Below are 23952 nucleotides of genomic sequence, written 5' to 3' on the forward strand. Positions count from 1 at the left end.
GGAGACCTGGGTTCCATCCCTTGGTTGGGAAGATCCCCTGGAGAAGGGAAAGGCTACCCACTCCAGTGTTGGCCTGGAGAGTTCCATGGACTGTATATATAGCTCATGGGGATCAGAGTCGGACACGACTTTCACATTCTTTTTTTCTCCTTCCTTACCGGGCCACACCGCCCCCTGGAGTTCTCTCTGCAGTTGAGTCCCTCGTGGGTCCCCGTCCACACCTGAGCACACAGCCCCTCCTTTTAACTCTCATCCCCCCACTGCACAGTCTCACTGCTTCCTCCAGGACTCTGCTGATGCAGTGCCCGAGAAAGGGCACAAAGCTGGACCCATTCAGCTGTTAACCTCGAGAGCCTTGCTTGGTCTCTGTGGAGAGGGGTGAGGGGTGGAGGGTGGGAGGGACCCTCAATTGCACAGCCTGCAAAATGACCATAAAGCTGGCAAAACAGTGACTACATGATCTAAAGGCATCTTACTGCAGGAGACAGCAGTAGCTGTCTTAAGCGTTCTCACTGAACTCATCCAATCTGTTAGCTGATCCATCACTATTTTGTACAGGGGAGACTTCGATTTTTCCTTGTGGGCCCACTTACATCTTCAACAGATTCAAATCCAAACCCTCATGCCTCTCTGGCAGCCTCACCTGGCTTCCAGGATGCCCCCTTTCTCTGGTTCTCTGCCACTTTTGTTGAGCTCCCTCTTCTCGGACAAGGCAGCTCAGCTCCACACCAGGCCCCCTGAGGCCCTTATCAGCCATTCACATTTGAGTAAGAATTAGCTAGCAGTCCACCAGGAACAGGATCAAGTCAGACTCCTGGCACCTGGGTGTTCATGAGCTAGGAGACGTTGGGGGGAGGCCAGGAGGCCCACAGAGAGAGAAGCGGAAACCGCAGGGGTCCTGGGCCTCAGTCACAAGCTTTATTGTCTCGAGCACAGACTCGCCACAGTTCAACAATTCCACTTTGGGGAAGGGAAGGGGAGGGTGCAGGAGGGCTTGGGGGAGGGGCACGGCTGAGCATACACTGGGCAGGCGCAGATGCTCATGGGGAAAGCGCTTGCCACCTGCCAGCCCATCCTGGGGGGCTCAGCTCCTCTCAGAGTGGGCTTTTGGCTGTTAGTAGACTAATCAGTGCCTCCAGTGGGCAGGGCAGCTGCCGGATTTTGCTGGAAAGAGTAGTATTTGACTCGGTTAAGCCACTACGGCATTGCTTCTAGACCGTTGTTAATGAAACCGCATGCAAGAGCTACCGAAAGCCAACGGGGAGCAAAGAGGGGCCAATAGGACTAACTGGCCGCCCCCAGGGTGGGCTGCTTTGGGGCAAGGACGTGAAGACCACCCATCTGTACCTGGGAGCACTCAGGGGTGACCTGGGCACCACCTGCATACCTGTCCTGGTGCAACTGGGGAACACTGTGCTGGACCATCAGGCACCCCCTCTACCCCTAGGGGAAGAGGCCCCTAAGCTGGGGGAGGTGGGGCAGGCCTCCACGGAGACGCTGCAGTGCAAGGCAACCATCCGTGGGTCTCCCGGCTCTAGAGGTGGGGCTTCGGGCAGACGCTGGCTTTCCCATCGCAAACGAGGCTGGAGTAACTTGGCAGGCTTGAGGGGAGGTGGGGAGACTTTTCTTCCCCAGTCAATCCTTGGGTTCTTTTCTTGGCTACAGGAGACAGGACTTAATATGCCCCAGGCAGACGCCTTGTACCCCTGAAAGGGGGCTGTTGGGCTGTGTGTTCAGATGCGCCTGCGTGGCCACGCCTCCCGAAGGCTCACCCACGTGCACCTGGCTGATTCTGTGCAGGATGAGGTTGCAGGCACGTGAACAGTGTGTGCAATCGCGGCCCTGCCAGGCCTGGGGCTCAATCCTGGAGACCGAGGGTGGGCGTCCGTGTGGTCCGACCATGACTGACTGCAAAGGTCCCACCCACACGGCATGTGTGCGTGCGTGACCCCTCTGAGTGTGCCTGTGCCGAGGGTCAGAAGGTGTATACATCCGGGTCTGCATGGGTGAGTCTGCCAGTGGGAGGCCAGTTTCGGAACATCAAGTCAACCCGGGGGGACCGCATATGACCTACCAGTCAAAACACGCCCAAAGAACTGGTTTGGGGCCTCCCTGCCCCAGCTCCAAGAAGCCAGGTCTCTGGGGATGGGTAGGGGAAGGAAAGGGGCTTCCAGACTTTCCTAATACTGTGGCTCCTGGCCTTGGGGACCACCCTCTGGACAGCAGCCGCTTGGAGCTGCGTGTGTGCTGGGGTTGGAACGAAGGGCCCACGTCCCAGCACCTTGAACCTGGGGCCTTGCTGGGCAGATGGGCTGAGGGGAACTTGTACCACCGTTTGAAAGAGGCTCATTCGTGTGTGGGGACAAGGAGCCCTGGGGACTGCCTTAGTCTGGAAGAGGCTGCAGGAAAGGGGGTCGCCTCCTGCCTCCTAATGACGGGGCTTCTCTCCTTGGCGCCTGAAGGGGAAGCTGGGGCCCTCCTCTGACCCCTTCCTAGGACAATGGCTCTCGGGGGTCTGAGAGGGACCCGCAGGAGAAGGAAGGGAAGAAAGGGAATGGGGACATGCCCAGGGGCCAAGACGGTCCTCAGGGCAGTGCCTCTTGGGGAAAGGGGCCTGTTCAGATCGCCCCGACCTCCCCAAGCCAACACCAGAAACTGCCGGGTGTCCAAGGCACCCAGGCTGCAGGTCCCAGGGGCCAGGCCAGGCCTGTACCGCTCTCCATGGAAGGTCGTGCTTGAAGAAGCCTCCTGGTCCGGCAGGGGGGTCAAGGGTGGGGGATTGTCCACGGCGGCGGGTACGTCATTGTTACAAACACTGTTCTTGTCTTCAAAGCGACAGTCCTGCCCCCTGCCTGGAGGGGGCGCCGCCGGGGCAGGCTGGAGGGGCTCTGGTCTGGACTGGGCCGCTCCACGGTGTCCCTCAGGGTCAGTGCTTGTCCTGGAGAAAGCAAGGGCTCAGTCAGCAAGGGTCTCAGGAGGCTCAGGGGCAAGTGGCAGAGGGAGTGGGGCAGGGCTGGGGGAGGAGAACTGGCCGGTGCCAGGTAGTGGGAAGAACAGCACGTGCAAAGGCCCTGAGGCAGGAGCACTCTCTGTGCTAAGTGTTTGGGGCACAGCGAGACAGGAGGCAGGGTGGGAGCGGTTTATGGGAAGTTGAAGGGAAGAGGAAAGAGCAGGCTGGATTTACAAAGAGCTCTGAGAGCCTGCGTGGAGGCTGGATCCGAGGAAAGGAAAACTGGTGCTGAGACTCCAAGCCTCAGTTTTCACATCTGTAAACTGGGGTGACCTCCGTGTGCCTCGCAGGATAAAGTCATACAAAGTCTGGACATCAAGTCCCAAGGGGCCGGGTACGGGCAGCTCCTCTGCAGACACAACCCCGACAGGTCCTGCTACAGCTTCCTGCCTCCACCCTGCTCTCAGGTCTGGTGCGGGGTCCCCACCTCCCCACACCCGTCTCTCTCTGCTTCTCAGCCCCAGGGCCAGGCCCTCAGCAGATGCTGTGGCCAGGGTTCTCTGGTCTCCAGGTGAGTGCCTGCAGCCATGGCTCCATCAGCTGAGTTGGAAGGACAAGCCTTCTTTCCTCCAGCCCAAGGTCGCACCGGCCCAAGGTCACACAGGGAGCCAGAGACAGAGCCTAACTGGGCTGGCACCTGGGCCCCAGGTGGGCTCTCTAACACTGCAGGTGAATGGCAGGAGCTAACTGTGGGGGGTGGGCCACCAGATACCCCCTTAACACAGAACCCAGCAAAACACATTCCCAGCAAGGGAGTCAGGCCCATGAAAGTCCTGGGAAACCAATTTTCCACCCACAATTTTATAAAACGTAGACTTTACAGAGACTGCTTAAGAAAGAGAGAAGATGCTACATTTAAAATATTCAGTTGCAAAAAAAACCAGGAGGTGAAATTGAATATTAGAGCATGCTTTGTTCTTGTTCAGTCGCTAAGTTGCATCTGACTCTTTTGTGACCCCATGGACAGCAGTGCAACAGGCTTCCCTGTCCTTCACCATCTCCTGGAATTTGCTCAAATTCATATCCGTTGAGTTGGAGCACGCTATCTACTCCATTACATAATTTAGGGAGTTTCCTAGCAGTCCAGAGGTTAGGATTCCACCCTTCCACTGCAGGGGGCCAAGTTAGATCCCTGGTTGGAGAACCAAGATCCCACAAGCAGTGTGGTATGGCCAAAAAAATTAAAATGAAATAATTTATGTGCTACTTTGCAACCATCACAATAAAGACGGCTCAGGCAAGATTCACAGACCGATGATGAATCCAGGGGGCATTTGAGTCAGGAGCAGAGAATTCACAAGGTCTTCCAGGGTCTCCACTCAATGTTCATTCAGAAAGAACCAGTAACCATACAGTAGGGGTCAGACAACACCTTGACCAGGTGATTAAGATTCACACCTGGAATGAAGGGCAGATGGGCATCACGTGCCCCAGTCGTGATGCCTGGAGAAGAACACGACCTTAACCGAGTATTTCAGCCTGAATTGCAGAACTGGGCTCTAATCACCCCAAAGGACAGTCAAACCCCAAAGGAGGAATCTTCTGTTAAACAAAGAGGGAGGGATTGTGTTTCAAAAATGCCATGCCATAAAAATCCAAGTGAAATGGAGGAAATGTTCCAGATGTAAGGAGACTAAAGAAGACATAACAAGTAAATGCAATGAGCCTCAGTAACCTTAGACTGGACCCGCAGGGAGAGAGCTGTGAAGACACGCCAGGGTCAAATGAAGAAAACAGGTAGGGAGTATGATTGGCTATATTAACAAATCTCATTACAGCATGACATTTGCTGAGACTGATAACTGTACTGTGTTTATGTAAAATCATGCCCTGTTTCTCAGGGAATATGGACTGAATATGCAATTATACTCAAATGGTTCAGAAAAATATTACATGCATATAACACACATCTACACATAGAGAACAAAAAGTAAAGCAAATGGGGCATAATCTTAACCACGTGTTATGGGGGGAAGGAGAGCTGATGCTCTAGGTGCTATTTAGTTTTAGTTCGTATCTGTGTATAGGTATTTATGGGCTTCCCTGGTGGCTCAGTGGTAAAGAATCCGCCGGCAAGGCAGGAGATACAGGTTCGATTCCTGGGTCAGGAAGATCCCCTGGAGGAGGGCATGGCAACCCACTCCAGTATTCTTGCCTGGAGAACTCCATGGACAGAGGAGCCTGGGGGACCGCAATCCATGGGGTCACAAAGAGTCAGACACAACTGAGCAATTAACACTGTCACTTTCATATTTATGTATTTGGCTGCACCAGGTCTTATTTGTAGCATGAAGGATCTTCAGTCTTCATTGCAGCCTGTGGGGTTTTCTAACTGTGGGATCTAGTTCTCCAACCAGGGATCGAACCGGGGCCCCCTGCACTAGGAGCTCGGAGTCTTTGCCACTGGACCACCAGGAAAGTCCCTCGAGGTGCTTTTTTTTAATTCTTGTAACTTTTTTGTCAATTAAAAATTATTTCTAAATAAAAAGAATGTATAGGGACTTCTCCTGGTGGTCCAGTGGTTAAGACTTTGCCTTCCAATGCAGGAGGTACAGGTTCAATCCCTGGTCAGGAAGCTAAGATTCCACATGCCTCAGGGCCAAAAAAACAAGACATAAAACAGAAGCAATACTGTAACAAATTCAATAAAGACTTTACAAATGATCCACATTAAAAAAAAAATCTTAAAAATACAATTATAAAAAAAGGCATGATTATGTCAACTATATGTATTATTCGCTCAGTCATGTCTGATTCTTTGTGCCCCATAAACTGTAGTCTGCCAGGCTCCCCTGTCCATGGGATTTTCCAGGCAAGAATATTGGAGTGGGTTGCCATTTCCTTCTTTAGGGGATCTTCCTGACCTGGGATCGAACCCAGCTCTCCTGCATTGGCAGGCAGATTCTTTACAGTCTGAGCTACCAGGAATACAATTTTTTTTTTAAAGTTAATGTGTACATACATTTACAGACATATAACAGTCTTCATGATTTGCAAGAGTTCTGTTCTACAGAATCAAACTGTCATGAAACTAGCAAAAACTGAACCATTGCTCCCAGTGGAAGTACAAGGTTCCTGCAAATCTCTGATCTGACATTTTCATTGATCGATCAACAGGTAACCATGTTTCATGCGTGTTTCTGCTTAAAGCATTTCACTGAATTCATCTTCTTGGCTCATTAATAATGGACTCAAGGCCAGCAACACTATAACTCATGTCTGAATGGAGCTTCTCTAAAGTATTTTCTGGAAGGCACATTGCAGCCTTCCTTCACTTAGGAACACTAGACGGCTCTTCTAGAACACAACATGATGCTTGGGGGCCATTTTAAACAGTGAAAATCACCAAGAAAAAAGCATGAAAATGTGAGGAATGTGTCACTAAGTAGACCGTGAAAAGGACACTTGTTTGCAGAATGTTAGTACAAGCACGCTGCTTTGTACAAACTCATCTGGGAACGTGCCATGTCTCAGGTGATTACATTTTTCTCTGCTCTGCACGTGTCCATGAATGAACACAAAAGTGCTGTGAGTGTGGAGTTTGGGGTTACAGATAAATGTTACCAAGCAGGTGAGTCTGCAAACAGGGAATAGTTTGGATTGGCTGTACATGTGGACATACATATACATACACACACGTGCATGCTGAGCAAAGTTCGGGAACTGTGTCACTTAAAAATGTCAACCTTGGTCATCGCTGGGTAGAAGAGCTACTGGTGAGTGTGTTTTTTCTGGCCACGCCGCACAGCTTGTGGGACCTTAGTTCCCTGACCAGAGATCAAACCTGTGCCCCTTGCAGTGGACGTGTGGAGTCCTAACCACTGGCCCACCAGGGAATGTCCAGTGTGTTCTTCCTTATGTATTTATGAGTTTTTTCCCAAAAGTTTCCCAATAGGCACATATTATTTTACAATAAAAGGTTTTTTTTTGGAAAGAGGAAGGTTAAAAGAGCAGGATGGGAACTGAATCAAGTTTGACTCCACGGTCCCTCCTCTATGAGTGACCCAAAGGCTCTTGCAAAATGTGTCTTTGTACCTGTGGTGCCTTTTCAAAGTTTCCTCTCCAGAGAAATCAGCCTGTATGCGAGGGCCGTGGGAGTGACGGAGCAAACCCCCCCAGGGACAGGGTGCCCCTTACCTCTTGTTTGTGGGCCTTGTCTTGCTGGTGGACGCCGTTTGCAGAACCGGAATTGCTGATGGCCTGTTGAAGAGTCAAGGGCGAGAGACTGAGCGAGGTTCACCAGCCAGCATTTCCTGGTTCGTCCACTAGATGGCAAGGTCTTCCCAATAGGACCATCTCAGGCTCTGAACTCTGAGCGTGTGTTTGTGAGTGCTAAGTCACTTTAGTTGTGTCCGACTCTGTGCGACCCTATGGACCATAGCCCGCCAGGCTCCTCTGTCCATGGGATTTCCCAGGCAAGAATACTGAAGTGGGTTGCCATGCCCTCCTCTAGGGGATCTTCCCTACCCAGGCATCAAACCCGTGTCTCCGTGTCTCCTGCATTGCAGGTGGGTTTTTTAATCACTAGCGCCACCTGGGAAGCCCGGAACTCTGAGCAGAGCCCATCAAAATGGGGAAATCTAGGCTCTCAGGGCAAGGCTGCATCTCCACCTTTCGTCTGAGCTCCTCAGGATAAAGCCAAGGACCCCTCAGGCTGGGACTTCCAGGGGGCAAGGCTGAGGCTCTCACCCCAGATCTGGGGGGCACCCAGCTCACCTGGGACTTATCGGGGCAGCTCCTCATGGCCTCCACGAGCCTCTCCACCTGCTGAGCCTGGTCCAGCGCGTCCCGCAGCGCGTCCTCCGTGCTTATTAGCTGGTGCTGCAGCCGCAGGAGCTCCGGTGCCGAGGATGAGGACGGGTCGATGAGGGAGTAGCGCCTCTGATCCGACAGGGACTTCTCTTTGTCCTGGAAGCAGCAGGAGAGAGGACGAGTGTGTGTGTGTGTGTGTCTGTGCGTGCGTGCACATGTGTGTCTCTGCGTGCGTGTGTGTGTCTCTGCGTGCATGCATATGTGTGTGTGCATGTATGTGCTGCGGGAGGGTGACCTCTTCTCTGGGCAGGAAACTTGTCTATCCCACATCATCTCTGGGTCAGCCTTGGGCATCACCAGGATGCCCCTCAAGCCTCCCTCCCTCACCTGAGGGTCCCCACAGAAGCATCTTTCCTGCTCCCTGCCCTGGATTCCCAGGTTCTATCAGATGCTCCATGTTTTCCAAGTCTCTAAACCTAGGACCCCTCCCTCCCTTCTTTCCTTCCTGCAAGCCCCCGACTCCCTCCACACTGTCTTACGTGGGTCCTTCCTCTTCACCCCTAGACCACCCACAGCCTCATCCCCTGAACCCCTCCTCAAAACGCCCCCACTGCCCGCCTCAATAGGACATTCCTTCCCTTCCCTTCCAAATGCTCCGCAGCTGACCCCGCCCACCACGGTACCGGAGACAGGCAGACCACAAACCCTCCCTGCACTGCCCTCCTTGGGCGGGTGCTTCTAGGTCCTTCTACTCTGCTCCGATCCTCTACCCAAGCCTCCTTCTCCATCCAAACCTCCCTCACTTCAGGAGGTTTCTAACCACCAAGCCCATCCCTAATTCGCTGTGGTGCTGGGGACAGTACAGGGGGGACAGAGGAGAGGCTGGTCACGTGTAAACTTGACTAGCTCGTGGTTCATGGAGACAGCGTGGCTCGTCCCCCCCCATGCAGCTCTGGCAAAGAGTTGGAATGGTAACTCCCAAGTCCCTACTAGCCCTAGGGTCTTGGTTTCCAAGTTACACCCAGGCTCACAGCACCATGAGGACCACAGAGGGGTCTGTAACCTCTCTCTGCTGGGCAGACCTGCCAGGACTGAAAGGCCCGGTGGTCCCCACGCCCACAATCTCCGTGCAGACAGAATAATGGACATCCCCCTCCCTTAACCCTGCAGGTCTAGGGCTGCTCCCACAGCAGCAGGCGGGTCCTGGGCTCTCCTCCTGCCTGCGAGGCCCCTCTTCTTCCATCTCCTCCACTGTGGCTGAACCTCTGTGGCTGGGCGGGTGGGCAGCGAGGGGCTTTGTCTTTTTTTTTTTTAAAAATATGGAACGCTTCACGAATTTGCGTGTCATCCTTGCGCAGGGGCCATGCCAATCTTCTCTGTATGGTTCCAATTTTAGTATATATGCTGCCGAAGCGAGCACCAGCGAGGGGCTTTGGAGCAGCTTCCCCTGACAGCAAGCCTGTCCTCCTGGACCTAACCTGTCCATACCTTGGAGTTGACCAGGCCAGGAACCTGCCATAGGCTTGTCTTGAATGCTGAGCAATGGGGGATGGAGTGGGATGGTTCTGTCCTGCGCTACCAGCCTACCCCACCTGCACTTCTGGGGACTCTGCTCAGTCAGGCCTCTGTTCACCTCTCGTCCCGGAGATGGATGCATGAATTGCCACTGCAGGACCCTGAACAAGGAGCTGGCTTCTGGTTGATTACTTCCCTGGATGGGGAGCTCACCACCCGGCTGTAGGCCACCCCACCTCTGGACTGGTCAGCTTCTGAGGAAATCTTCCTTTGCATTGCATCACCCAGCCAGCCACACAACCAGCCATGATGTCTACAAAAGGGGCCTCCCGTGGCCCTCCCAGCAGCCACACTGCTGACCCTGCCAGTGGTTCTAGGGGATTCCGAACCCTCACTGTGACTTGGCTGTCCCTGGGGTGGCTGCAGGAGGTCACCAATCTCCATGGCCTGACAGCAGGTCACCCCAGCCCCTCCCTGGTGTCCCCCATCCCCAGGCCGCCCCCTTCCCCACATACCAGCCCGGTCAGCTTTTCCCGCAGGCCCCGGATGTCATCCTTGAGTTTCTGCTCCTTGATCCGCCACTCGGCCTTGTGGACCTCACGGCTCAGGTCCCTCTCAGGCCCCGGGGAATGGCGATTGGCCTCCAGCAGCAATACCCGCAGTTCGTTCAGACTCCTGAGCCGGGCGGGGGTTGCACAGAACAGCAGTCAGCCTGGGTCCCTCATCTCTCATGCTCCACAATTAGCCAGGTGCCTGGGACTGGCAACCCCAGGGGGATACTGGCTACTAGGACACAGCATCTGTGCCGGGAGGGGCCAGAGAGGAAGCGTGAGGCTTGAAACCATCCGACCACAGCTGGGGAGAGACTCGGGTTTGGGAACCGGACAGTCAAGAGGACTCAGCCTTTCTTAGAATTTTTTTGAAGTTTTTTTTTTTTTTAAAAAGAGAATAAAATGTTTGTTTAATTAAAAATAGTACAGATGTGGAAATATAATATTGTATACACAAAACTTATATAATGTTATAAATAAATGTAACTTCCAAAAACTACTTTTTATTTTATTTACTTATTTTAAAAAATATTTATATATTTATTTGGCTGCATCAGGTCTTAGTTGTGGCACACAGGCTTAGTAGTTGCAGCACACAGGCTTAGCTGCTGTGTGGTTTATGGGATCTTAGTTCCCCGACTAGGGATTAAACCTGTATCCCCTGCATGGCAAGGCAGATTCTTAACCACTGGACCACCAGGTAAGTCCCAATAAAATACATTTTTAAGGTAATAATAAAATTAAGTGAAATTAAAAAAAAAATAAAGTATTTATCCAAGAGAGCTCATGGGGCAAGACATTTTAAATACCTGCTATCAAATAACTTTTATTTCCTACATCAACGCTGGTAGTAACTGGCAGTAGCTGCCTGGAATACTGTGGTGAGACTGATTCTGAGGCCACATCTGGGCATTGCAGAAAAAGAGTGCAGTGATCAATTAGCAATGTCTCCCATGGGCAGAGGCTGGGAAAAAAGGATATACCCCTTCTTAGCTCTTCCCCTTGCCAGAATCTACTTTAGAGGAGGGGAAAACTCCCTCTCTAGGTGGCCATGGGTAGTTAAGAATAAAGTAGAAGTTTGCTGTCACTGATCCTTTCCCTTTCTTCCTTCTTCCTACTCTGAATGATGATACGTGATGGCTGGAGCTTCAGCAGCCACCCTGCAACCATGAGAAAGAGTCTAACAGAACCCAAGAGAACAAAGGTGTTGGCATTGGTACCTTGAGCCACTGAACCAAATGCCAGCTGTAGCTACCTCCAGATTTCTTGTTATGTGACTAAAATAAATCTCTACTCATTTAATCTGCCAACACATTTCTAGCTGATCTCCCACTCCTATCCTAAGTACCAAAGAAGCAAGAAGCAGCTCATGGTGACCTACATCAACCAAGGAGGGCTTCAAGGAAGAGGAAGTGGGAGTCCTCAATACTTTTTAAGAGTTTCAAGGGGTCCCCAAGACCAAGATATTTGGGAACCACTAATCTTTCCTATGAGCTCTGCTTGGAGAACTGTGTTAAGAAGGATTCTGAGGCTTTGCTGGAGCTTAGCAGCAGACAGTATGGTGATCACTGGTGATGCCAGTCATCTGTCCACCAGGTCTATTCCCTGGCTCGCCTCCAAAAAACACTGGGTGCTATTAGCTGGGTGGAGTGAGGGTCACGCTGGTCTGACCACCGCCCACGGCTGACTCACCGCTCCTTCCGGAGCAGCTCCTGGCTGATGAGGACCAGCTGGCCCGAGGCATCATGGGTCTTCCGGGACACGGCCTCCAGCTCCAACTCCAAGCGCCGCTTCTCTTTCTGGAGGGTGTCCACCTTCTTCTCCCCCAACCTGCACTTGCCCTCCAGTGCTGAGGCCAGCCGGCAGGACAAGGAGGGAGAGGGTTGGGATCGCCACGGGAACCTGTCCCACCTGGGGGCCAAAGCCCGGGTGGGGAGTAGGCTTTCCCGGGGAAACGGGGGTGTTAACAGGGACACGCGCCACTGAGTGGACCTCTCTCGTCCTGTAGGGCCAGGCAGTGAGGGGCCGAGAAGAGCTACTTAGGAAAAGCAGACCACGGCCTCCACACAGCAGCCGGGCCCTCTGGTGTCAGGAAAGCAGTCCAGCCTTTGAGAGACAGGGCCTGGGCGTTTACAGTGTCGCCTGGACGAGGGAAATCTACAACTTCACCTTGGCCCCGGAGGAATCTGAGGTCAACTGACCTTTGTCGGGACCCATTATGCCACGTGAATGTGATGGGGAGTGGAGAGAAGGGGGGTGAGAACCGTTTCCCAGGATGGGGGCCGACTCATAGGTACCACCACTGGCATTCTGGTGGACAAGAAGCAGGGCCAGTTTGTCACCAAGTCACAGATTCCAGGCCCCCTACCATGCCCCCCGCCCCCACCAGGCTTCATCCCCATTTCCCCTGGGCCTTGTCTTTTGCTGCAGCCAAAGTCCTTCCCCTCCCAATTCTGAAATCCTGGTATTTCTTCCAGGGGCTAGTGCCCAAGTACTGTACTAAAAGGCAGAGAGATTGAAACCCAGGGGTCTTCAAGCCCAGAAAGAGGAAAGACGTGATGCAATTGCCGAACACAGGGAACAGAGGCCTGGCTCTGGGGAGAGAAGGTGGCTGGGGTCCCCCAGTGTTTTTTGTGGCTGTGCCATTCGGCCTATGGGATCTTAGTTCCCCGACCATGGATCAAACTACTGACCCCTGCATTGGAAGCACAGAGTCCTAACTACCGAACCATCAGGGAAATCCCTGGGGCCCCCACTCCCCCCACACTGCTGCCCAGGTGGAAGTCCAGTGCAGGCCACCTGGGCCAGACTGACTTCTCCTCGGGCAGAGTGGGGAAGGGCACCCTGGCCAGCGTCATCTCGCCCTCCCCTGCTGGACTGGCACGTGGCCTGGTGAAAGCCCCCGCATCTGCCCAAAAGGAGGGAGACTTACCACTTACTTGGGCCCTGAGTGTCTCGGTCTGAGATGTTAAGGCTGTCACCTCTTTGTCCCTCTTGTTCAGCTTGTCCTGCAGGCCTGGGGAGAAGGGGGAGATGAGGAGCCATCAATACCCCAGATCCAACACTGCAGTCCGGCAGACGAGGGGGTGGCCCTCCCAGCCAAACCCTAAAATGATGTCACACTTGGCCTCCAGAGTCCAAGTTCTTTCTCAAGCCAGTCGACCTTCTGGGTGAAGTGAGAGTTGCGTCCCACTCTTTGTGACGCCATGGACTATACAGTCCATGGAATTCTCCAGGCCAGAATACTGGAGTGCGTAGCCTTTCCCTTCTCCAGGGGCTCTTCCCAGCCCTGGGATCTAACCCAGGTCTCCCGCATTGTAGGCAGATTCTTTACCAGCTGAGCCCCAAGGGAAGCCTGGGTAACCCACCCTGAAGAAGGGGTGTCAGTGTTGTATGGTCTTGAGCAACTTAACTCTCAGACTCTCAACTTCCTCAAGTGAAAAATGGGGCTAATAAAGGTGCTCACGTCACTTGGCCACATGCATTCAATACTGGATAGCCCAGGACAGCATGAAAAAGATGCACAGAAGGTTCTAGAACTGTATTAACTTTCTGTACATTAATTTATAAATTCAATGCGATACCAGTAAAAATGCCAGCCAGATTGTAATTTTTGTGGAACCAGATAAGCTAATTCTAAAATCACTTGGAAAAAAGTTTTTTTAAAAATAAGTAAATAAAAATTTTAAAAAAGGAAAAAACTTTAAATAAAATCAAAGTCACTTGGAAAAATAAGCAAGATCAGCCAAGAAAACCTGGCAAAAAAACCCTAAAAAACTTCTTCAAAGAATTAAACACACAATTACCATGGGTGTGCGTGCTCAGTTGCTGAGTCCTGTTCGACTCTTTGCGACCCCATGGACAGTAGCCCACCGGGCTCCTCTGTCCATGCAATTTTCCAGGCAAGAATACTGGAGCGGGTTGCCATTCCCTTTTCCAGGGGATCTTCCTGATCCAAGGATCGAACCTGAGTCTCCTGCATTAGCAGGCAGATTCTTTACTACTGCGCCACCAGGGAAGCCTGCAATTACTATACAATTTAACAATTCCCCTCCCTAGTATACACCCTCAAAGAGCTGAAAACAGGAACTCAACAAGTACCCCCACATGCACACTTAACGGCAGCACTATTCACAACGGCTGCAAGGTGGAAGCAACCCAACTGTCCATTGACAGGTGAATGGATGGCAAAATCGGGCGCATGCATACAATGGCCTATTGGTCACACGTGGGAACGAAGCACCGACCCGTGCTATAACGTGGGTGAACCTTTAATATATTATGCAGAGTGAAACAAGCCAGACATAAAAGGCCACGTGTTATATGATGCTATCTATATGAAATATCCAGAAGAGGCAAATCCACAGAGACAGAAAGCAGATTAGCAGTTGTCAGCAGCTGCGATGAGGGGAAAATAAGAGAATGACTGATAACGCATATGGGGCTTGCTCTTGGAGTGATGAAAAAGTTTTGGAACTAGACAGAAGAGATGATTGCACAACACTCTGAATATATCAATGCCCCTGAATGGTTTGCTTTAAAATGTTTGATTTTATTTAAATTTTGTCTCAATTAAAAAAAAAATAGGTGGGAGGGGGGACTTTCCTAGTTGTCCGGTGGCCAAGACTCCATGCTCTCAATGCAGGATACCCGGGGTTTGACCCCTGGTCAGGGAATTAGATCCCATATGCTGCAACGAAGACCCAGCAAAGCCAAATAAATAAAAAAGAACAGCTGAGAGAATTTTGGAAAAAAAAAAAAAAAAGCCTAAGACCAGCCTTGCCAGTAACTTAAATATATACAAAGCTTCAAAACACTGTAAAAGTGGTGCATGAACAGACAGATAGGTTATTGGAAAGGAATAAAAAATCTAGAAAGTCAATTACCTGATGGAATTTAAAGATGGTAAGTTTGGTTCATTCAAATCAGTGGAGACAGGGAGATGAGAGGTTTTCAAAAATGGTGCTGGGATAAGTGGGCACTCTTGGGGAAAAAAATTAAAGTGGATCCTTACCTCACACCTGGAGTAAGAATTCTATGTGAATCGATTTACACAGAAAAAGAATAAGCCCAAGATCCCCAAAATAAAAGATTGATTTTTAAAAATCTGCATGACAAGGGACTTTCCTGGTGGTCCAATGGTTAAGACTTTGCCTTCCAATGCAGGGTTCGATGCCTGGTTGGGGAGCTATATTGTAAAACTTTTAAAATGGTCCACATCAAAAAATATCTTGAAAAAAAGAAAAATAACAAAATCAAACACACAGTCCAGTTCTCAATAAACACCCTTCGGCTCTTGCATGTGTGTGCTACGTCACTTCAGTCGTGTCCAGCTCTTTGTGATTCTATGACTGTAGCCCGCCAGGTTCCTTGGTCCATGGGATTGTCCGGGTAAGAATACTGGAGTGGGTTGCCATCGCCTCCTCCGGTGGATCTTCCCAACCCGGGGATTGAACCCATGTCTCTTACGTCTCCTGCACTGCATGGTGGATTCTTCACCACTGGTGCCACCTGGGAAGCCCAGGCAGCTTTCACCAAACACCAGATGAGGCAAAACAAAGTCAAACCCAGCTTGGAGGCAAAACCCACCAGCCTTTCCCCAAAGCCCCACATCCCGCCCGACCCAGTGGCCACTCACCCTCCACAGTCTCCTTCATCCTGATCTTCTCCCCTGAAATGTCGTTGGATTCAATCATCTGAAAGGAGAGCCCTGTAAGGGGGATGCTCACCTCCCTGTCTCGGCCCCCAGCCCCAGCCAGCCCACCTCTCCCCAATACAAGGAGACCTTCATGGACTTGCTGCAGCAGGGGGCACAGGTGTTCTCGGTCAGGCCTCCCTGACAAGAGGACCCCTGCTCTGCTCCCAGGACCCCCCAAGGCTGCTTACATAGCATCCATGTGGTCACTTCCTGTCCTTTCCTGTTTGCAAATGTCTATCATATTAAACAGATGTCTCCTTCCTGGGGACGCCTACAGAGATTGGTTCTGGGACCCTGTTTCCACCATTATCCAGAGGCAAGACTCCCAGCCTCGGTTTCCCGTCCATAAAACAAGAATGGACTGCCATGGGGCAGCACATGCAGAGAATGCCCAGTGACAGCTCCCAGAGGTACTTCAGGAAATGCTACCTTCTTTCTCTGTGTGCGTGCGTGCATGCTAAGTCATTTCAGTCGTGTCTGACTCTGCGCGACCCTATGGACTGTAGCCCGCCAGGCTCCTCCCTCCATGGCATTCTCCAGGCAAGAATACTGGAGTGGGCTGCCATGCCCTCCTCCAGGGGATCTAACACTTCCTTTAAAAAACAAACCCAGAAGCAAAGAAGCAAAAACTCAACTAAGAAAAAAAAAATCTGTGTGGCAAACATCAACAGGCTCCTTGCTGCTTCTTGGCAGACATTTCTGGCTTCCTGCACAAGAGAAACTGGCTGTCCCCTGAGCCTCCAGTTTGCCAGACCCTAGCACTGCCTATCAGGTCAGCGCAGAGTTGAGCAGGCAGTCACCTCCATCCGCCCGCCCCTCATACCTCCGCTCATACATCCCCAGCCCTGCTTCAGCCAGTCTGGTGTGATTAACAAAGCCCCCTAGGTCTTTATTTTTGCAGGGAAAATGAGGTACACATTAAACTTTTTTTTTAAATTCCCATACTTACACATGAGAACAAAAATCAAATTGTCTTTGAACTTAAACCTTTGAATCTGGAGGGCACGTGGGTCCAGACCAAGGTCCCACGTGTGTGGAAATCAGTAGGCGTTTCTAAGGTCACCACCCACTCCCTGGTGGGAGGTCTACGGCAGAGCGGCAGCAGGCCATCCTGTGGAACCACAGCTCCCCAACCTCCCTGCTAGGGGAGTCCAGGTCCTGGGGCCCCAGGCCTGACCCTCCTACCCTGAGCAGCCAACCAGGCCCTGTGCACACAGCTAACCTGCAGCTCTTCTTCTCAACTCTGCCCAGCGTCCTGGGAGGGCACATGCTAAGAGGGGCCCCCGCCTGGGAGAAGGGGGCAGATGGCTGGTGCAGTGGGGCCTCAAGGCATGACACGGACAGATCTCCTTTTACAAAAAAGGCACCTCCTGTATGGAGAACTCCTGAACACTGGTTGCTCAAATGCTAAATTCTGGATTAAATGTACAAGGGGAACCAGAAGCTTAAGAACCATGGGGGCTGATAAAAAGGCAACCATCTTGGGATTTCCCTGGTGGTCCAGTGGTTAGGACTCCAAGTTTCTACTGCAGGGGCCCAGAGTTCGATCTCTGGTTGGGTAGCTAAGATCCTGCAAGCCTCAAGGTGGCGGGGGGAGGGTGGCAGGAGGCAATGACATTGCTGCAAATTGTCCCTTCATCTAAGACTTTGTCATTCCGGTACTTCTCTGGCCCTTAGGCAGTGGGGTTCAACAGGAACTCTGCCACTGATGGGCAAGAAACTCCAAGAAAGCTACTCCGCTTTGGAATCTGTTTGCTCATCTATGAAATGAAGTCAATATGGACCCCAAGGGAGTCCAGGTGAGATGGGGCATCCTAGGGCCTGCACCAGGGGTGCTGCCCAGAGCCACTCACGAGGCCCTTCCTGGCCCCACGGGAGCACCCGTCCATGACACCTGGGGTCCCGGCCTCCCCAGGGTGCTCAGCTGGGACTTCTAGATTTGAAGCAAAGCTGATACAGGTGGCAGCAGTCTCCCCAGGGTCACACCCCTCTGGCCTTGCAGAGCCCTCTCCCGGGACCACTCTGCCACCCCACCGCTCCACTTGGGAAAGTGGCTGCCAGACTGTTGTTCTGTCTTGTTGGGACTGGCAAATAGGAGGCCACCCTCAGGTCCCCGAGGTCGGCACTCGGGTCAGAAATGGGACTCCCTTACCCCTGCCCAGGGGTGGACAGGGTTTGCCTTCCACATCTCTGCCAGCCCAGTGCTGGAGCTCCCAGTACCAACGCCCTGGGAAGGCCTGGGAGCCTGCACAGTGGGAAGTGCCTGCCAGCTGGGGAGAAGGCTGCTGTCTGCGCCCAGGGACACTCCTCTCCAGGCTGGCCTGTGGGGACCCAGCCAGGTCTGCTCAGACTGCTTGGGGGCCCCACGGTCACTCAGTCCTGCTGCCCTTCTGACAGAGGGGCCAGGGGCTCCTCCTCTGAGCCAGGTGCCCTCCGATCTCAGACAGGTATGCTCCGGGTGGGGTGGGCAACGAGGACGCTTCCCTGGGCTGCAAATAAAAGGTCAACAGACGCCTGAACCCTCCCCCAGCCAGGCCCTTGAGCCCGGGGCCGCTTGCCGCCCCGTGGGCAGGAGGGGCGGCGGCCACCTACGTGGGTGTGCTGGGCCGAACACAGGGACTCGACGGCCTGGAGTCTGTTTTCGGTGACCAGAAGCTTCTCCCGCAGCCTCTCAGCCTCCTGCTTGCTCTGGGCCTCGGAGCGCTGCAGCAGCTCATAGTCCAGCATCTTCTTCTCGGCCAGGGAGATCTGCTCCTTGAGGAACTCGATGGCCTGCGCCTGGCCCTGGTACTCCACGTCCAGCTTCTCCAGCTCGCGCACGCGCAGCTCCGCGTCGCGGCATCGGTCCTGGGCCTCCTGCAGCTCCAGCCGGTGCTGGCCGGCCTGCACCTCCAGCTGGGCACGCCAGTGCTGCTGCAGGGCGGCCAGCTCCTCCTGGGCCTCCTGCAGCTTCTGCCTCAGGCCCTCCTTCTCCTTCACGTGCACGGCCGTCTCGATGTCATGCTTGGCCCTCAGGTTGCCCAGCTCCAGCTGGTGCTCCATCTTGATGCCCTCCATCACGGCCTTCAGCTCCCCGATCTCCTTCTGCTGGGCGCCGGGGCCCGAGTTCAGGGTGGCCTTGAGATCCTCCAGGGACTTCTGGTGGTCCGAGGCCAGTGAGTCCAGCTTGGACTTCCAGTTGTCCATGAGGCCCATGTTCTCGCTGGTGGCCTGCTGGACCTTGGCCTTCAGGTCCACCACCTCCTGCGCGTACTTCTCGTTGGCCGCCCGCAGCTTGTCCACCTCCGCCTGGTAGGCCCTCAGCGCCTTCTCGTACTTGTCCCGCAGCAGGCCGCTCTCCCGCTGGCGCTCCTTGCCGGCCGACAGCAGCCGCTCCCGCAGCCGCAGGGTCTCGGCGGCCGCGGGGTGGTCGGCGGGCGGCGGGCCGGAGTGGAGCAGGCACTGCTGCAGCTCCTCGATCTCCTCGCGACGCAGGCTCAGCTCCTCCTCCAGCTGCAGCACCCGCGACTTCTCGGCCACCGTGGTCAGCTACCGGGAGAGAGGGAGACCGGGGTCAGTGGGCCCCCAGGGGCGGGGGCAGGGGGAGCGGGAGGACGCAACAGGGGGAGGTCACGGGGAGGACGCCCCATCCCATCTGAGCGCCACCCCCTGCCTTGGGCCCCAGTGATTCGGGGACTCGATGGTCCCCGCTGCCCTAGCCGGCTTGTAACAAATCCGTGGTTAAAAGAAACCATCTGGGGACTTCCCTGGTGGGTCCAGAGGTTAAGACTCCATGCTCCAATGCCAGAGGTGCAGGTTTGGTCCCTGATGGGGGAGCTAAGATCCTGTGTGCTGCGTGGTGCAGCCAAAAATAAATAAATAAAGCAGCCAAGGAAGAAAATGGTTGGATGGCATCATCGACTCACTGGACGTGAGTTTGAGCAAACTCCAGGAGATACTGAAGGACAGGGAAGCCTGGCGTGCTGCAGTCCAGAGGGTGGCAAAGAATTGGACATGACTGAGCGACTGAACAATAACAAAGAGGGGACAAAAAAAAAGGAAACCATCTATTTGAGGTTATGGTTTTCTTCAAGTTTAAGTTATTCGCAAAAGGTGGACACGACAGAGGGGATTTTGCACTATCCTGCTCTAGAAAAGACTCAATTAGAATGACTGGATTCACGAGAGGCTGTTTAGAGCGGGTGGCCACAGAAGGGTCTGCCATTTTTATGCCTAATGCAGAAAAAAAAAAAAAAAGAGGCCCCAGACCCACCTTCTGATGGAAAACTCTGAGATCAGAGGATCCACCTACCCAAAGCCCACTTTGATCAAGTCGGTGGTCACAGATTTGAGAATAATATATTTGAGGGTTTTAAATCTTTTATAAGCTTAGGGAATTTGTTTCTGAAGGTGACCTTTAGTTCAATAAACGTGTTTTTGGCTTTTTAAGTCGGGTTGAACCCTTCCCAGAGGAAGATGCCTCAGGGTGGAGGGCTTCAGCCTGTCAACTGTGACTTGGTTTCTGCAAGCAGCTGCTGTGTACACATGTGTACTGCACACGCAGTCACCTGGCAATGGCCAGCGTGTGGACAGGGACGTGTGCATCTGCAGACACCCATAGGCCCACGCACACTCACTGGTGTGCTGAGGCCAACCTGCAGAAGCCGGTGGTCACCCGCCCCACACCCTCACGCTGTGTACAGTGGTTTTTGTCAATCACTGCCGGCTGGCTGTTTAACTCGATCACCAGGGGCCCTGCAGCTGGGCTGGCCAGCTGTCTGGAGGTGGACCTGCGTAGGAGGCCAGCCCCAGACGGGCATGGTGGGCACGGAGGCGCCAGCAGGGTCTACAGACTGGTCTCAGATCGTGCCCTGGGACCCAGGGGGACCTCACTCCCACACAGAGCTTTCCCTGACCTCAGAACCACTCATACCCTGGGGCTGATGGAGAATCATATGCCCTGGGGACCCCCCACTCCCCCAAAGTCCCACCACTCCCTCAGCCCCAGGTCCTTCAGGCTGCACCCCACCCCCACCCCCCGCCCCGTGCCATCCTATTGAAGACCTTGGATCCCCAGTCCCCCGACCACTGCCTTCCCCAGCCTGGGGAGAGGGGAGGGGTGGATGGGTCGTCCACACAAGGGGCGGAATGTTCCCAAGAGCCCCAAATTTCTGAACATGACAGAGCATTGTCTGGGCAAGGCATGGGTGAGGGGTGGGAGAGGCTCTCACGGGACCTTCCCCGGCTAATGGGACCACCAGCTGGGGCGCAAAGTCCCGGAGAACCAAGACCTCCCCCTTCTCCAACCAGCATCACACGGCGGAGGAGCACAGAAGCACGTTCCTAAACCGGCACTTCCCTCCTAGAAGGGATGCAAAAGGGAAAAACAAAAACCCAACAAAACTGGGAGGAGAGCAGCCAGAGAGAGAGAGAAAATAATAAAACAGGGAAGCTGACAGGGGCGCCGGCGGGCCGAGGCGCTGGCGGCGGCGGCGGCAGCGGTTACCCGGTTGTCGGCTAGTTCTCGGAGCAGCCGCTCGGCCTGCGCCTTCTCCAGTAGCAGGTTTTGCTCCAGCTCCCCGATGCGCGCGTGCTCCAGCTGCGTCTGGGTCTGTCCACCCCGGGCGGGTGGCGAGGTGGGGACAGGAGAGAGGAGCACAGGCGAGAGGAAGCCGGAGGAAGAGAGAAAAAAGAGAGAGAGAGAGAGGCAGGTCATCTTCTGTGCGCAAGACAGGAGAGCAGTGGAAGGAAGAGAGGAGGTCTGGGGAGGCGCCCGCCCCTCGCTGAGCCTCAGCAGGATCTGTTTAAGGGCAGAGGACAGGCTGCAGCAACCTTGCCCAAGCCAGCCCCTGGATGGGGCGACAACGGGCACCCGGGTCCCTTCTGTCACCACCCCCACGTGGCCCTTCCCCTCGGGGAGGAGCCCTGCCTACTCCCCACCTCTCATCAGGGAGCCGAGAGCCGCTTTCCGCCCGGATACCTGCACCCAGGAAACCCCCAGGATGGCTGGATGAGTAAATGACCCCAGGTTTCCTGGTCCCCGGGCCTGTCTTGAAGGTTGAACCAACTGGAAGGAAGGGTTTCAAATACACCCACACCATCATGATTCCCCTAGCCGGCTTCCTAAGTGGAGGCCGGGCTGTGTCTCCCATCGCCCTGCCCTGAACCAGGCCCCAGCGGTGCCCACTCCCCGGGGCCCCCTGCCGCGGACGCCTGGTCTCCCAAAAGCACAAGGGCACTTTTGTCCCAGCTTCACAACACCCGCCTCACACGCTAACAAAGCCCTGCATTCTCAGGGCATCCAGGCTGGCATTTCGATTTTACCCCAACAGATCTGCGGGGGCAGCAGGAGGCTCAAGGCTCAGGGCATCCAGAAGAGTCTGGACCCCAAGTTTTCGGCACGGAGAAGCCAGAGGGTTGGCTGCATCCTTCGGCTCAGCCCGTCATCACCAAGGAGAGACAGAGGTGACAGAAGAAGCGAGCGGCAGTTCCCGGGGAGGCAGGCTGAGCACCACAGCACTACTGTGTAAAACCCAAGAATACACACCCGGCACAAGTGAGGGAGACAGCGACAGTGCAGACTGATAGAATCGTCTCAGAAACACGCACGCAATTCATCAAGAGCGATAGAGACCTTTATGTCCTTCGCCTCCCGATCTCATTCCTGTGAATTCTCCTAAAGGAACAAAGGTGTCTCTCTCTCTCCCCAAGAGGGCAGCATGGCGCAGTGCTACAAGACAGCCATGGTCCGTCTCTTTTGGAAAGTTAAGGGGTAAAGATGGTGAGTCAACCCCAGCCTTGCAGGGGCCATGGTCCCCCCTGATTCTCTGATGGTGGGCACGGCAACCCTGCCTGAGATTCCGCCCACACTAAATTGAAAAAAAAAGTGCAAGTGTTGCCAAGTCGTGTCCGACTCTTAGCGACCCCAGGCACCAGACAGAGCCTGATCACAAATACCATATTGGTGGTCCCAAAGGCAGGAAAAAGCTTCTAGCTTCACAATTTCAAGGTCAACTTCGTTTGGTACCCCAACCACCGCAGAAACCCCCTTCTTGTCACTTTCAGAACTCTCAGCCTCCTGTTCCCTGGGTTGGGGTCTCCCTGTGGGCACAGGGGAACTCATAGGAGGCGCTTGCTTAATTTAATTAAGTTCAGTCCTAGGAGTTTGGGGAGGGAAAGTGCCTCTAAAGGCTAGGTTTTAGTGAGATGGACAATCTGGGTTTTATTCTGCTCCAAGGATGCTGCCCAGGGCGTGAGGAGCAGCAGCCACCATGCTTATCTGGCAGGGCGGTGTAAGCATGGGCATAATTTTTGTTTCACACACCAACTTTAGAACCTACCCCATCCCGCGGTGTCTCAGCTGTCTCCCCAACTCACAGGAGAGAGAGGCCATGCCGGCGGGACACCCTCAGGCTCAGAATCACCCAGCAACCTGGGACAGCATGAAGCCTAGAGCTCAAGACGTCTGGATTTCAGAACTGGGGCCCTTCCCCAAACCAAGCGTGACTCCACGGAGGGGAGACACGGACTTCTGGCAGCAACACGGAGCAGTGATGGAGGCTCCAGCAGTGGGGCCTCCCTGTGTCCCTGCCCCTGTCCAAATCCTGGAAGCTCGGTGAAGCCTGGTCTGAGCCCCTGACCTACCATTTTTTTCTCTTCTCCTTGCATGCACAGTGTCTACCCTACTCCAAAGCACAAAGTCTCTGCCTTGGGACTCCCCTCAGGTAACAGAGGGCTGGTGTTATCAACGGGGGGCTGGGAGGGCGTTTCCCCAACCGCACAAGGGGCTCCTGAAGGTCATCGCCCCTTTTCATCTCCCTCGAGGCCTCGAGCTGCACAGCCAGTTCTCAACAAACAGCTGATTCTGAGTTCCGTCTCTTCCTGTTACAGTGGGTGTTCCCAAGCCAATGAAAAATAACAGCGAGATGCTATTTAATCAACAGAACAATAACACAAGCCCCCTGGATGATAAATCCCCAAATTTCCTGTCTACTTCAGAACCTCAGAATGTGACCTTGTTTTGAATAGTGTCTTTGCACAGGTAAACAGTTAGGATGAAGTCATCCTGGGTTAAGGTGGGTCTGATGACTTCCTTTTAAGGTCACGTGAAGAGACACAGGGACACATAAAGAGGAAGGTCACGTGACCACGGAGGCAGGGATGCCGCGACAAGCTGAGGAACACCAGCGGCTGCCAGCAATCCTACCAGAGTTGGGAGAGAGGCGTGGAATTGACCCTGCCCATACCTCGATTTCAGACTTCTGACCTGCAGCACTGTGAGCGCATCAATGTGTGTTGTCTGGAGCCGCCGCTGAACTGTGACAGTTTTTCTTTCTGCAGCCCCAGAAGGTGCTACAAATGCCTGTCATTTGCTTCTCCTGGTGGAGATGTCCTGTGGGTATGCTGGTGTGGGGTTTGGGGGAGGACCAAGGAAATCGTGGGCTTAC

General features: G+C 53.8%; 1 protein-coding gene and 1 non-coding gene across 3 annotated transcripts in view; both read right to left on the reverse strand.

Moving 5' to 3' along the window:
• Positions 1-896: 896 nt before the first annotated feature.
• The window catches only part of CLIP2 (CAP-Gly domain containing linker protein 2), a 75269-nt gene continuing 52213 nt past the window's right edge, over positions 897-23952 (reverse strand). The window contains exons 9-17 of one of the 2 annotated variants that reach the window (XM_043914940.1): positions 21012-21116; positions 18119-19054; positions 15467-15524; positions 12761-12844; positions 11521-11677; positions 9793-9952; positions 7727-7918; positions 7148-7210; positions 897-2938 (exon numbers count right to left, since the gene is read on the reverse strand). In XM_043914940.1, coding sequence (XP_043770875.1) covers positions 2927-2938; positions 7148-7210; positions 7727-7918; positions 9793-9952; positions 11521-11677; positions 12761-12844; positions 15467-15524; positions 18119-19054; positions 21012-21116 — 1767 coding nt within the window. In that variant the 3' untranslated portion in view covers positions 897-2926. The remainder of the gene's footprint in view (positions 2939-7147; positions 7211-7726; positions 7919-9792; positions 9953-11520; positions 11678-12760; positions 12845-15466; positions 15525-18118; positions 19055-21011; positions 21117-23952) is intronic. The other variant, XM_043914941.1, reaches the window with a different exon arrangement.
• Positions 9076-9182, reverse strand: LOC122702395. The gene has a single exon (XR_006343254.1). It is a non-coding gene; the product is annotated as a U6 spliceosomal RNA (small nuclear RNA).

This window comes from Cervus elaphus, chromosome 10 (genome assembly GCF_910594005.1).
Source record: "Cervus elaphus chromosome 10, mCerEla1.1, whole genome shotgun sequence".
NCBI lineage: Eukaryota > Metazoa > Chordata > Mammalia > Artiodactyla > Cervidae > Cervus > Cervus elaphus.